This window comes from Salminus brasiliensis, chromosome 16, assembly GCF_030463535.1.
Source record: "Salminus brasiliensis chromosome 16, fSalBra1.hap2, whole genome shotgun sequence".
Taxonomy (NCBI): domain Eukaryota; kingdom Metazoa; phylum Chordata; class Actinopteri; order Characiformes; family Bryconidae; genus Salminus; species Salminus brasiliensis.
This window is the reverse complement of record NC_132893.1, coordinates 1,937,297-1,949,174: the sequence shown is the minus strand read 5'-3', so window position 1 is coordinate 1,949,174 and position 11,878 is coordinate 1,937,297. Positions and strand designations below refer to the sequence as shown.

The 11,878-nt window shown below is 39.4% G+C and overlaps 2 protein-coding genes across 6 annotated transcripts in view; both read left to right on the top strand.

The window, feature by feature from the left end:
* LOC140537174 (protocadherin alpha-C2-like) overlaps positions 1–11,878 on the top strand; it is a 101,021-nt gene that overhangs the window by 37,914 nt on the left and 51,229 nt on the right. The window contains exons 1-2 of one of the 5 annotated variants that reach the window (XM_072659490.1): positions 8,566–8,976; positions 9,082–11,059. The exons of 2 other annotated variants lie outside the window; for them this stretch is intronic. In XM_072659490.1, the coding sequence (XP_072515591.1) occupies positions 8,690–8,976; positions 9,082–11,059 (2,265 nt within the window). In that variant the 5' untranslated portion in view covers positions 8,566–8,689. Of the gene's footprint in view, positions 1–992; positions 3,479–8,565; positions 11,060–11,878 lie in introns of those variants that run through there. 2 more of the 5 variants (XM_072659487.1, XM_072659486.1) reach the window with 2 other exon arrangements.
* On the top strand, positions 5,082–8,604 carry LOC140537193 (protocadherin alpha-2-like). Its single transcript, XM_072659519.1, has 2 exons — positions 5,082–7,500; positions 8,569–8,604. The coding sequence occupies exons 1-2, from the start codon at positions 5,131–5,133 to the stop codon at positions 8,602–8,604; spliced, it is 2,406 nt and encodes an 801-aa protein (XP_072515620.1). The 5' UTR covers positions 5,082–5,130.

The following is an 11,878-nucleotide window of genomic DNA, read 5'->3' as shown; positions in this document are numbered from 1 at the left end:
TTTGTATTGTGTATATAACAGTTACAGTTACTTTGACTGTTTTCTAAAGATGTTTTCAGTGTTAAAAATCTACTGAGCTAATATCTCAGCGCTCATTCACGGAGTTGTAACGCTTGTCCCTGTTTAGCACCACGGCCAGAGACCGCATGTGTTCCTCACCTTATTCAGCGCACAATGATGAACATAACCACGTCATGTTTTAGCAGCAAATCCACACAGTTAGTTAGTACTTACAAATGCCTGTCTTGGTTGACTTGTTTTTGTGGTTAAACAAAAATCACATTATTTTTAAAAATAATGTTAAAAGACACAATCATTAATATTATTAATATTAATAATAAGAATACAACTGCTACTACTACTACTACTACTACTACTAATAATAATAATAGTAATGGTAATAATAATAATAATAATAATAATAATAATAATAATAATAATTGACCAAATGGAAAATTGTCGAAAATTGATGGAACTGATTGACAGTAGAAAATTAACTGGTAAGAAAACGTCTTTTGCTGACAGCATACAAGCTCTGTAAATATTATATTTGGGTTCTGACCACATTTCTGTAACATCCTTGAGTGAGCTTGTAAACCAAAGCAAATAAAATTAACAACAATAATGTATAAAAGATTACATTTTTATACATTAATTATTATATACATTATATACATTAATTAGGTTTTTTCTTTTCTTTTTTTTTACAAAGAACAGAAACCTAGAACTTTGACATTTAAACTTACACTGTACCTTGTGGCTCCTCAATATCACATGCTGCACTTAACGTAAGTATGGGTAAAGGTTATATCTCAAACAACAGCCTTCGATTATTTTTGTTGTTTTTTAAAGTGCAGTATTACTACTGAATCGTCACGCGATGTCGCTGTAGACCGTGAGTTTGAAGACTGTAAGCTTATTTGAATCTAAGGCTCCTCCTGTAATATTTCTCTGCAATAAGAAATTGTCTTGTGCAGACGGAAGGAGAGAAAGGTTCCGAGAAAGCAGAGAAAGCGTTACGGAAGATACTGCATGAGAGTCTTGGATTGGATGCTTTTGATTTAGAATCTATTTTGCCATAAACCATCTTAACTCTAATCATTTAGACATGGAGATCTCTGGATATTTTGACGCCTGGTGGATCCTTTTGTGCGTCTGTTTATGGCAATCATCGCTCGGCCAAATTGTGTATTCGGTCTCGGAGGAGGTGGACAAGGGAACAGTCGTTGGGAATATTGCTAAAGATCTCAAGATCAGCGTCCACGAGCTGGAGTCACGTATGTTTCAGATCGTGTCCGTGTCTAATAAGAAGTATTTCGATGTAAATATGAAGACAGGTGCGCTGTTTGTGAACGAGAGGATCGATCGCGAGGAGTTTTGTGAGCACAATCAGAGATGTGTTGTGAACGTGGAGGCCCTCGCGCAGAACCCTCATCGGCTTTACCCAATTGAAATAAACGTTGTGGATGTTAACGATAATGCTCCGCGTTTTTTGGACAGTTCTCTGACCATGAATATTACTGAAGATGCAAGTCCAGGCGACCGGTTTCATCTTCCAGTGGCTGAGGACGCCGATGTTGGCAGTAATTCGCTTAAAGACTACAGACTGAGTAGCAATGAATACTTTTCTATTGATGTACAAACAGGACAACAAAGTTCATCTGCTGAGCTGGTTCTTCAGAAAGCTTTAGACAGAGAGAAACAATCAGTCATTAATCTAGTACTGACTGCTTTTGATGGAGGAAAACCTCCAAAATCAGGGACATTAAGTATTACCATTAATGTAATGGATGTAAATGACAACAAGCCTGTTTTTAGTCAGTCTCTTTATAAAGTGAAAATTAGAGAAAACATTGCAGTAGGCAGTAAAATAATGTCTCTATCTGCTACTGATTTGGATGAAGGTACTAACAGTGAAATTATTTACTCTTTTATTGGACGTGGAAATGCCAAAACAGATGATTTATTTATTATCATTCCAGATACTGGAGATATTATAATCCAAGGTCTAGTAGATTATGAGGAAACACCTGCCATTGAGCTAAGAGTTCAAGCAAGAGACAAAGGCAGCCCACCCAAGAGTAGTCAATGCAAAGTTTTAGTGGAGGTTCTAGATGAGAATGACAATGCCCCAGAGATTGTAACGGCTCCACTCATGGATAGTGTGAAAGAAGACACCAAACCTGCTACTGCTGTGGCTTTAATTACAGTTTCTGATAAGGATGGTGGTAAAAATGGTATTGTCCATTGTTCTATCAATGGTTCATTACCTTTCAAACTGGAGTCTTCATATAACAACCATTATTCCCTTGTAGTAGATGGACCTTTAGACAGAGAAAGCATTTCTGAATATAGCATCACCATTTCAGCCATCGATGAAGGTACCCCACCATTTTCCAGCAGCAGTGTGCTCACAGTTCAAATCTCTGATGTAAATGATAATGCACCACAGTTTTCCACACCTGTTGTTGTTGCTTATATAAAAGAGAATGGTCAGATTGGAGGTCATGTGACAAAGGTTATGGCAAGTGATCCAGATCTTGGAGTAAATGCGGAGCTTTCATATTCCCTATTAGACAACATCAATGCTGAGACTTCAGTATCTTCAGTGTTTCACATTAATCCGTTAAATGGTGAAGTAGTAGCTATGCAGTCGTTTAACTATGAAACTGTGAAGAGATTTCAGTTCCAAGTTCAGGCCACAGACTCTGGAGCTCCTCCTCTCAGCAGTAACGTGACCATGAATGTCTTTATTCTGGATGAGAATGACAACAGTCCTGTTATTTTACCTCCTTACTCTGAAGCTGGATCAGTAAACACTGAGAACATCCCCTACTCTGCTGAAGCAGGATACTTTGTGGCTAAAATCAGAGGTGTAGATGCTGATTCTGGTTATAATGCACTGCTGTCTTATCACATCACTGAACCTAAGGGGACTAATCTGTTCCGCATCGGAAGCAGCTCTGGGGAAATCAGGACTAAAAGACGAATGAGTGACAATGACTTAAAAACTCACCCCCTTGTTCTAACAGTGTGTGACCATGGAGAACCTTCCCTCTCAGCAACAGTGAGTGTGGATGTTGTGGTGGTTGAAAGTTTGGACAGCATGCAGCCTTCTCTAAGACAAGTGCCGATGAAGGAGGAGGGTTTCTCTGATCTGAATCTGTATCTGCTCATCGCTATTGTCTCAGTGTCAGTGATCTTTCTGCTGAGCCTCATCGCTTTAATAGCAGCTAAATGCTACAGCTCAGATGGAGCCTTCAGCAGTTGCAGTGCTCCAGTGGTCACTACACACCCTGATGGGAGTTGGTCTTACTCTAAGTCCACTCAGCAGTACGACGTGTGTTTTAGCTCAGACACGCTGAAGAGTGACGTAGTGGTTTTCCCATCACCGTTTCCGCCTGTAGATGCAGAGCTCATCAGCATTAATGGTGGAGACACTTTCACAAGGACACAAACTCTCCCCAGCACTGAGAAGGTAAGGGAATAAATTAATCAAACATCTTGTCTTGCACTGGTATGTCGTATCAATGTTCCATTTAATATTTATTTACAGTTTAACATTTTGAAGTGTTAAGCCTCGTTTAAAATAATCTTATCTACCTTTTTTCAAAATAGTGATCAAAATGTATGTTTCTTTCTTCGAACCCTGCAAGCTGTCTTACATTTGTGCAGATGCAGTCTGCAATTTGCGAAACATGTAGCATAATACCTGCACCTTGCTTGAGTTTGTAGCTAAGATATTCAATGTTGTAAAGCGGACAGACTGTTCAAATTGACAAATTAAGTTTTTACTTTTTTTGGCTGGTGTTTTCAGAGATGTGCTGACTTTCAGCTTGCCTTAACCTATCTGGCGTTTTTTGACGCATGTTTCCCCAGCGATTTATTCTTTTTTTTTAATTCGTGGTTTTAACATAACAGTGTCATAAAGAGTCCACGGGTTGTTATTTTTTTAAAGCCACCAGAAATAATCATACAATTACAACCATTTTAAATGAGATTACAAGAAAGTTATGTTTGGATTATTTCGATTGAGACAGTTGACTGAATTTTGCCACATTGTTTTTCATTATTGTTGTAAAAGTTGGAAACCACTGAGACAATATATTAGCGCTCTTGAATGGTTCTGTAACGTTCGGCACTACGGCCAGAGACCGCCTTTGTTTCCGCCTGTAAGAAGTGCATCGAGTTAGGCCTACCAACATCATGTTTTGTGGCAAATTCCAAAGGCTGTTTTAAAAAGTTGTAGATATTTCAAACTAAACAGAAATACGTACTTATAGATTGACATGTAGTATTTGTATTGTGAAAATAATCACTTAAATATCAATATGCATGTTAAATCATGTTTAACAACAATAATAACATTAATATTAAAGGTAGTAGTAGTAGTAGTAGTAGTAATAATAATAATAATAATAATAATAATAATAATAGTAACAGGAACATATATACGAAATTTCTGTTTTTAATTTAAAGGTTGATTTAATTGACATCACCATTTGAGTATTAGCAGGTTCGGAAACTTCTGAATAATTCGTCAATTATTCGTTTCTTAAGCTGATGACTACACACTCTCTTTAGTACAACATTTTGGGCGTTTTAATAAACTTTTTTGTTACATCAATGGGATGAGCTTGTTTGTAAAATTAAATTAATAGGAAGATGAGAGCACGTTATAAACACCAGCTTAAATTTGATTCTTCAGTTAAACTTCCCCAATTTTTACACAGAACAGTAGAGGAAGAGCTTTAAGACTTAAACTAAACAGATATTCGTTGTCCGCTGTTTCAGACGCTGCTCTTGACATCAATATATTTTAAGCGCATGTTTCAAACAGCAGCTGCTTTGCGTTTATCTTTTTTGATGTTTTTAAGTGCAGTCTTGCTTCTGATTGGTCACGCGATGTCGCTGTAGACCGTGAGTTTGAAAAGTGTAACCTTATTTGAATCAAAGGCTCCTCCTGTAATATTTCTCTGCAATGGGAAATGGTCTTGTGCAGACGGAAGGAGAGAGAGGTTTAGAGGCAGAGAAAGCTTTACGGAAGATACTGTATGAAGGTCGTGGATTGTGTGGATTTTAGTAGGTGTCTATTTTGACATCAACGATCGTCACTCTCATTCTTTAGACATGGAGATCTCTGGATATTTTGACGCCTGGAGGATTCTTTTGTGCGTCTGTTTATGGCAATCATCGCTCGGTCAGATTGTGTATTCGGTCTCGGAGGAGGTGGACAAGGGAACAGTCGTTGGAAATATCGCTAAAGATCTCAAGATCAGCGTCCACGAGCTGGAGTCGCGTATGTTTCAGATCGTGTCCAGCTCTAATAAGAAGTATTTCGATGTAAATGTGAAGACAGGTGCGCTGTTTGTGAACGAGAGAATCGATCGCGAGGAGTTTTGTGAGCACAATCAGAGGTGTTTTGTGAACGTGGAGGCCCTCGCGACGAACCCTCATCGGCTTTATCGGATTGAAATTAATGTTGTGGACGTGAATGATAATGCTCCGCGATTTCGGGATAGCTCACTGAGCATGAATATCACTGAAGATGCTAGTCCAGGAGACCGATTTCATCTTCCAGTGGCTGAGGATGCTGATGTTGGCAGTAATTCGCTGAAAGACTACAGACTGAGTAGCAATGAATACTTTTCTATTGATGTACAGACAGGTGAACCGACTGTTTCAGTAGAGCTAATTCTTCAGAAAGCTTTAGACAGAGAGAAACAGTCTATCATTAATCTAGTACTGACTGCTTTTGATGGAGGAAAACCTCAGAAGACTGGGACGTTACATATTACAGTAAATGTAATTGATGTCAATGACAATAAGCCTGTTTTCAATAAGTCGCTCTATAAAGTTAAAATCAAAGAAAATACAGCAGTTGGGACTAAAATAACATCTCTTACTGCTACTGATTTAGATGAGGGAATCAACAGTGAAATTGTTTACTCATTTTTTGGACGTGGAAATGCCAAAACAGATGGTTTATTTACTGTCATTCCTCAAACTGGAGATATTATAGTCCAAGGCCAGATAGATCATGAAGAAACTCCTGCCATTGAGCTGAGAGTTCAAGCAAGAGACAAAGGCATCCCACCCAAAAGTACTCAGTGCAAAGTTTTAGTGGAGGTTCTAGACGAGAATGACAATACACCAAAGATTGTAATTACTCCACTGATGGATAGTGTGAAAGAAGACATCAAACCTGCTACTGCTGTGGCTTTAATTACAGTTTCTGATAAGGATGGTGGTAAAAATGGTATTGTCCATTGTTCTATCAAAGGCTCATTTCCTTTCAAACTGGAGTCTTCATATAACAACCATTATTCCCTTGTAGTAGATGGGCCTTTAGACAGAGAAAGTATTACTGAATATAGCATCACCATTTCAGCTACTGATGAAGGTGCTCCACCACTTTCCAGCAGCAGTGTGCTTAAAGTCCAAATCTCTGATGTAAATGATAATCCACCACAGTTTTCCACACCTATTGTTGATGCTTATATAAAAGAGAATGGTCAGATTGGAGGTCATGTGACAAAGGTGATGGCCAACGATCCAGATCTTGGAGTAAATTCTGAGCTTTCATATTCCCTATTAGACAACATCAATGCTGAGATTTCAGTATCATCAGTGTTTCACATTAATCCTTTAAATGGTGAAATAATAGCAATGCAGTCGTTTAACTATGAAACCGTGAAGAGATTTCAGTTCCAAGTTCAGGCCACAGACTCTGGAGCTCCTTCTCTAAGCAGCAACATGACTGTGAATGTCTTTATTCTGGATGAGAATGACAACAGTCCTGTTGTTTTACCTCCTTACTCTGAAGCTGGATCAGTAAACACTGAGAACATCCCCTACTCTGCTGAAGCAGGTTACTTTGTGGCTAAAATCAGAGCTGTGGATGCTGATTCTGGTTATAATGCCCTGCTGTCTTATCACATCACTGAACCTAAGGGGACTAATCTGTTCCGCATCGGAAGCAGCTCTGGAGAAATCAGGACTAAAAGACGAATGAGCGACAATGACTTAAAAACTCACCCCCTTGTTCTAACAGTGTGTGACCATGGAGAACCTTCCCTCTCAGCAACAGTGAGTGTGGATGTTGTGGTGGTTGAAAGTTTGGACAGCATGCAGCCTCCTCTAAGACAAGTGCCGATGAAGGAGGAGGGTTTCTCTGATCTGAATCTGTATCTGCTCATCGCTATTGTCTCAGTGTCAGTGATCTTTCTGCTGAGCCTCATCGCTTTAATAGCAGCTAAATGCTACAGCTCAGATGGAGCCTTCAGCAGGTGCAGTGCTCCAGTGGTCACTACACACCCTGATGGGAGTTGGTCTTACTCTAAGTCCACTCAGCAGTATGACGTGTGTTTTAGCTCAGACACGCTGAAGAGTGACGTAGTGGTTTTCCCATCACCATTTCCGCCTGTAGATGCAGAGCTCATCAGCATTAATGGAGGGGACACTTTTACACGGACACAAACTCTCCCCAGCACTGAGAAGGTAAGACTGCGTCCTCATTTAAAATAAGTTTAGCATACTTTTCTGATGGTGGCAAGCTTAACGTATGCGGCTCTCTCTGAACTCCGCGAGCTGTCTTACATTTGTGGAGATGCAGGCGTGAAATTGCCCAACACACATATTACTGGAACCGTGCTTTGGTTTGTGGCTAAAATATTCATTGTTGTAAAGGGGGCAGACTGTTCAAATCGACCAATTAAGTGTTCAATTTGATATTTTTTCTGGCTGGTGTTTTCAGAGATGCGCTGACCTTCAACCTTTCTTAGCCTTTAGAATCTAATTTGCGTTCTTTGTGGCACGGTTCCTCAGCGCATTATCCTTTTTTTCTTAATGCGCGATATTTATCCACGGGTTGTAAAAAAATGCCTCATTAAATATCCATGCAATTAAAGCCATTTAGAAGGAGATCACAAGAAGTTTTTATTTGGATGGAGGATGGTGAATTAATTTTGCCAATTTTTTTTTTTTTTTTATAGCAGTAAAAGTATGAAAACCATGAGCCAACAAATTTGCTCTCTTTTTTTTCCGTTCTGTATAGCACCAAGGCCAGAGACCGCATTCTTTTTTCACCTGTAACGACTGCATCTAAATAGACCTGCAAATATCATGTTTTTGTTGCAAATTCCAAAGACCGTTTTAAAGGTTGTAGTTAGTTCGAAATCAGAAATACGTGCCTAAAGGTTGACTTGAATTTTTGGAATTGTCAAGGACTCGTTCATATATCAATAGTCATATCAGAATACATTTAAAAAAACAACATCATCAACAACAGCAATATTATTATTATTATTATTATTATTAGATTGAAGCTAATACGGTATTCCTTGGCCCCTTGAACTCAAACGCTGCACTTAACGTCAATATATGTTAAGCTTATGTTTCAAACAGAAGCTGCTTTGATTTGATCATTTTTTGTATTATTATGTGCAGTCTTGCTTCTGATTGGTCACGCGATGTCGCTGTAGACCGTGAGTTTGAAGAGTAAAACCTTATTTGAATCTAAGGCTCCTCCTGTAATATTTCTCTGCAATACGATATGGTCTTGTACAGACGGAAAGGGGAGAGATGCAGAGAAAGCTGTACTGAAGATACTGTATGGAGGTATTGGATTGGGTGGATTTAATTAAGCGTCTATTTTGCCATAAACCATCGTAACTCTAATAATTTAGACATGGAGATCTCTGGATATTTTGACGCCTGGTGGATCCTTTTGTGCGTCTGTTTATGGCAATCATCGCTCGGTCAGATTGTGTATTCGATCTCGGAGGAGGTGGACAAGGGAACAGTCGTTGGGAATATCGCTAAAGATCTCAAGATCAGCGTCCACGAGCTGGAGTCACGTATGTTTCAGATCGTGTCCAGCTCTAATAAGAAGTATTTCGATGTAAATATGAAGACAGGTGCGCTGTTTGTGAACGAGAGGATCGATCGCGAGGAGTTTTGTGAGCTCAATCAAAGGTGCGTTATGAACGTGGAGGCCCTCGCGCAGAATCCTTATCGGATTTATCGGATTGAAATTAATATTGTGGACGTGAATGATAATGCTCCGCGTTTTCTGGACAGTTTTCTGAGCATGAATATGTATGAGGAGGCAAGTCAAGGAGACCGATTTCATCTTCCAGTGGCTGAGGACGCCGATGTTGGCAGTAATTCGCTTAAAGACTACAGACTGAGTAGCAATGAATACTTTTCTATTGATGTACAAACAGGACAACAAAGTTCATCTGCTGAGCTGGTTCTTCAGAAAGCTTTAGACAGAGAGAAACAATCAGTCATTAATCTAGTACTGACTGCTTTTGATGGAGGAAAACCTCCAAAATCAGGAACATTGAGTATTACCATTAATGTAATGGATGTAAATGACAACAAGCCTGTTTTTAGTCAGTCTCTTTATAAAGTGAAAATTAGAGAAAACATTGCAGTAGGCAGTAAAATAATGTCTGTATCTGCTACTGATTTGGATGAAGGTACTAACAGTGAGATTATTTACTCTTTTATTGGACGTGGAAATGCCAAAACAGATGATTTATTTAATATTGTTCCTGAAACTGGAGATATTGAGGTCAAAGCTCTGGTAGATTATGAAGAAACACCTGCCATTGAGTTGAGAGTTCAAGCAAGAGACAAAGGCAGCCCGCCTAAGAGTACTCAGTGCAAAGTTTTAGTGGAGGTTCTAGACGAGAATGACAATGTCCCAGAAATTGTAATTACTCCATTAATGGATAGTGTAAAAGAAGACACCAAACCTGCTACTGCTGTGGCTTTTATTACAGTTTCTGATAAAGATGGAGGTAAAAATGGTATCGTCCATTCCTCAATCAAAGGGTCATTTCCTTTCAAGTTGGAGTCTTCATATAACAACCATTATTCCCTTGTAGTAGATGGGCCTTTAGACAGAGAAAGCATTTCTGAATATAGCATCACCATTTCAGCTACTGATGAAGGTACTCCACCACTTTCCAGCAGCAGTGTGCTCACAGTTCAAATCTCTGATGTAAATGATAATGCACCACTTTTTTCCACACCTGTTATTAATGCTTACATAAAAGAGAATGGTCAGATTGGAGGTCATGTGACAAAGGTGATGGCCAACGATCCAGATCTTGGAGTAAATTCTGAGCTTTCGTATTCCCTATTAGACCACATCAATGCTGAGATTCCAGTGTCTTCAATGTTTCACATTAATCCGTTAAATGGTGAAGTAGTAGCTATGCAGTCCTTAAACTATGAGTCAGTGAAGAGATTTCAGTTCCAAGTTCAGGCCACAGACTCTGGAGCTCCTTCTCTAAGCAGCAACGTGACTGTGAATGTCTTTATCCTGGATGAGAATGACAACAGTCCTGTTGTTTTACCTCCTTACTCTGAAGCTGGATCAGTAAACACTGAGAACATCCCCTACTCTGCTGAAGCAGGTTACTTTGTGGCTAAAATCAGAGCTGTGGATGCTGATTCTGGTTATAATGCACTGTTGTCTTATCACATCACTGAACCTAAGGGGACTAATCTGTTCCGCATCGGAAGCAGCTCTGGAGAAATCAGGACTAAACGACGAATGAGTGACAATGACTTAAAAACTCACCCCCTTGTTCTAACAGTGTGTGACCATGGAGAACCTTCCCTCTCAGCAACAGTGAGTGTGGATGTTGTGGTGGTTGAGAGTTTGGACAGCATGCAGCCTTCTCTAAGACAAGTACCAATGAAGGAGGAGGGTTTCTCTGATCTGAATCTGTATCTGCTCATCGCTATTGTCTCAGTGTCAGTGATCTTTCTGCTGAGTCTCATCGCTTTAATAGCAGCTAAATGCTACAACTCAGATGGAGCCTTCAGCAGTTGCAGTGCTCCAGTGGTCACTACACACCCTGATGGGAGCTGGTCTTACTCTAAGTCCACTCAGCAGTACGACGTGTGTTTTAGCTCAGACACGCTGAAGAGTGACGTAGTGGTTTTCCCATCACCATTTCCGCCTGTAGATGCAGAGCTCATCAGCATTAATGGAGGGGACACTTTTACACGGACACAAACTCTCCCCAGCACTGAGAAGGTAAGACTGCGTCCTCATTTGAAATACGTTTAGCATACTTTTTCTGATGGTGGCAAGCTTAACGTATGCGGCTGAACTCCGCGAGCTGTCTTACATTTGTGGAGATGCAGGCGTGAAATTGCCCAACACACATATTACTGGAACCGTGCTTTGGTTTGTGGCTAAAATATTCATTGTTGTAAAGGGGGCAGACTGTTCAAATCGACCAATCAAGTGTTCAATTAGATTTTTTTTCTGGCTGGTGTTTTCAGAGATGCGCTGACCTTCAACCTGTCTTAGCCTTTAGAATCTAATTTGCGTTCTTTATGGCACGGTTCCTCAGCGCATTATCCTTTTTTTCTTAATGCGCGATATTTACGTAACAGTGTTACAAAGAATCCACGGGTTGTTTAAAAAAGCCTCATTAAATATCCATGCAATTAAAGCCATTCAGAAGATCACAAGTTTTCATTTGGATGGAGGATGGTGTTAATTTTGCCAACTTGTTTTTTTTATAGCAGTAAAAGTATGAAAACCATGAGCCAACAAATTTGCTCTCTTTAGCACCAAGGCCAGAGACCGCATTCTTTTTTCACCTGTAACGACTGCATCTAAATAGACCAGCAAATATTATGTTTTTGTTGCAAATTCCAAAGACCGTTTTAAAGGTTGTAGTTAGTTCGAAATCAGAAATACGGGCCTAAAGGTTGACTTGAATTTTTGAAATTGTAAAGGACTTATTCATATATCAATAGTCATATCAGAATACATTTAAAAAAACAACATCATCAACAACAGCAATATTATTATTATTATTATTATTATTAATAATAATAATAA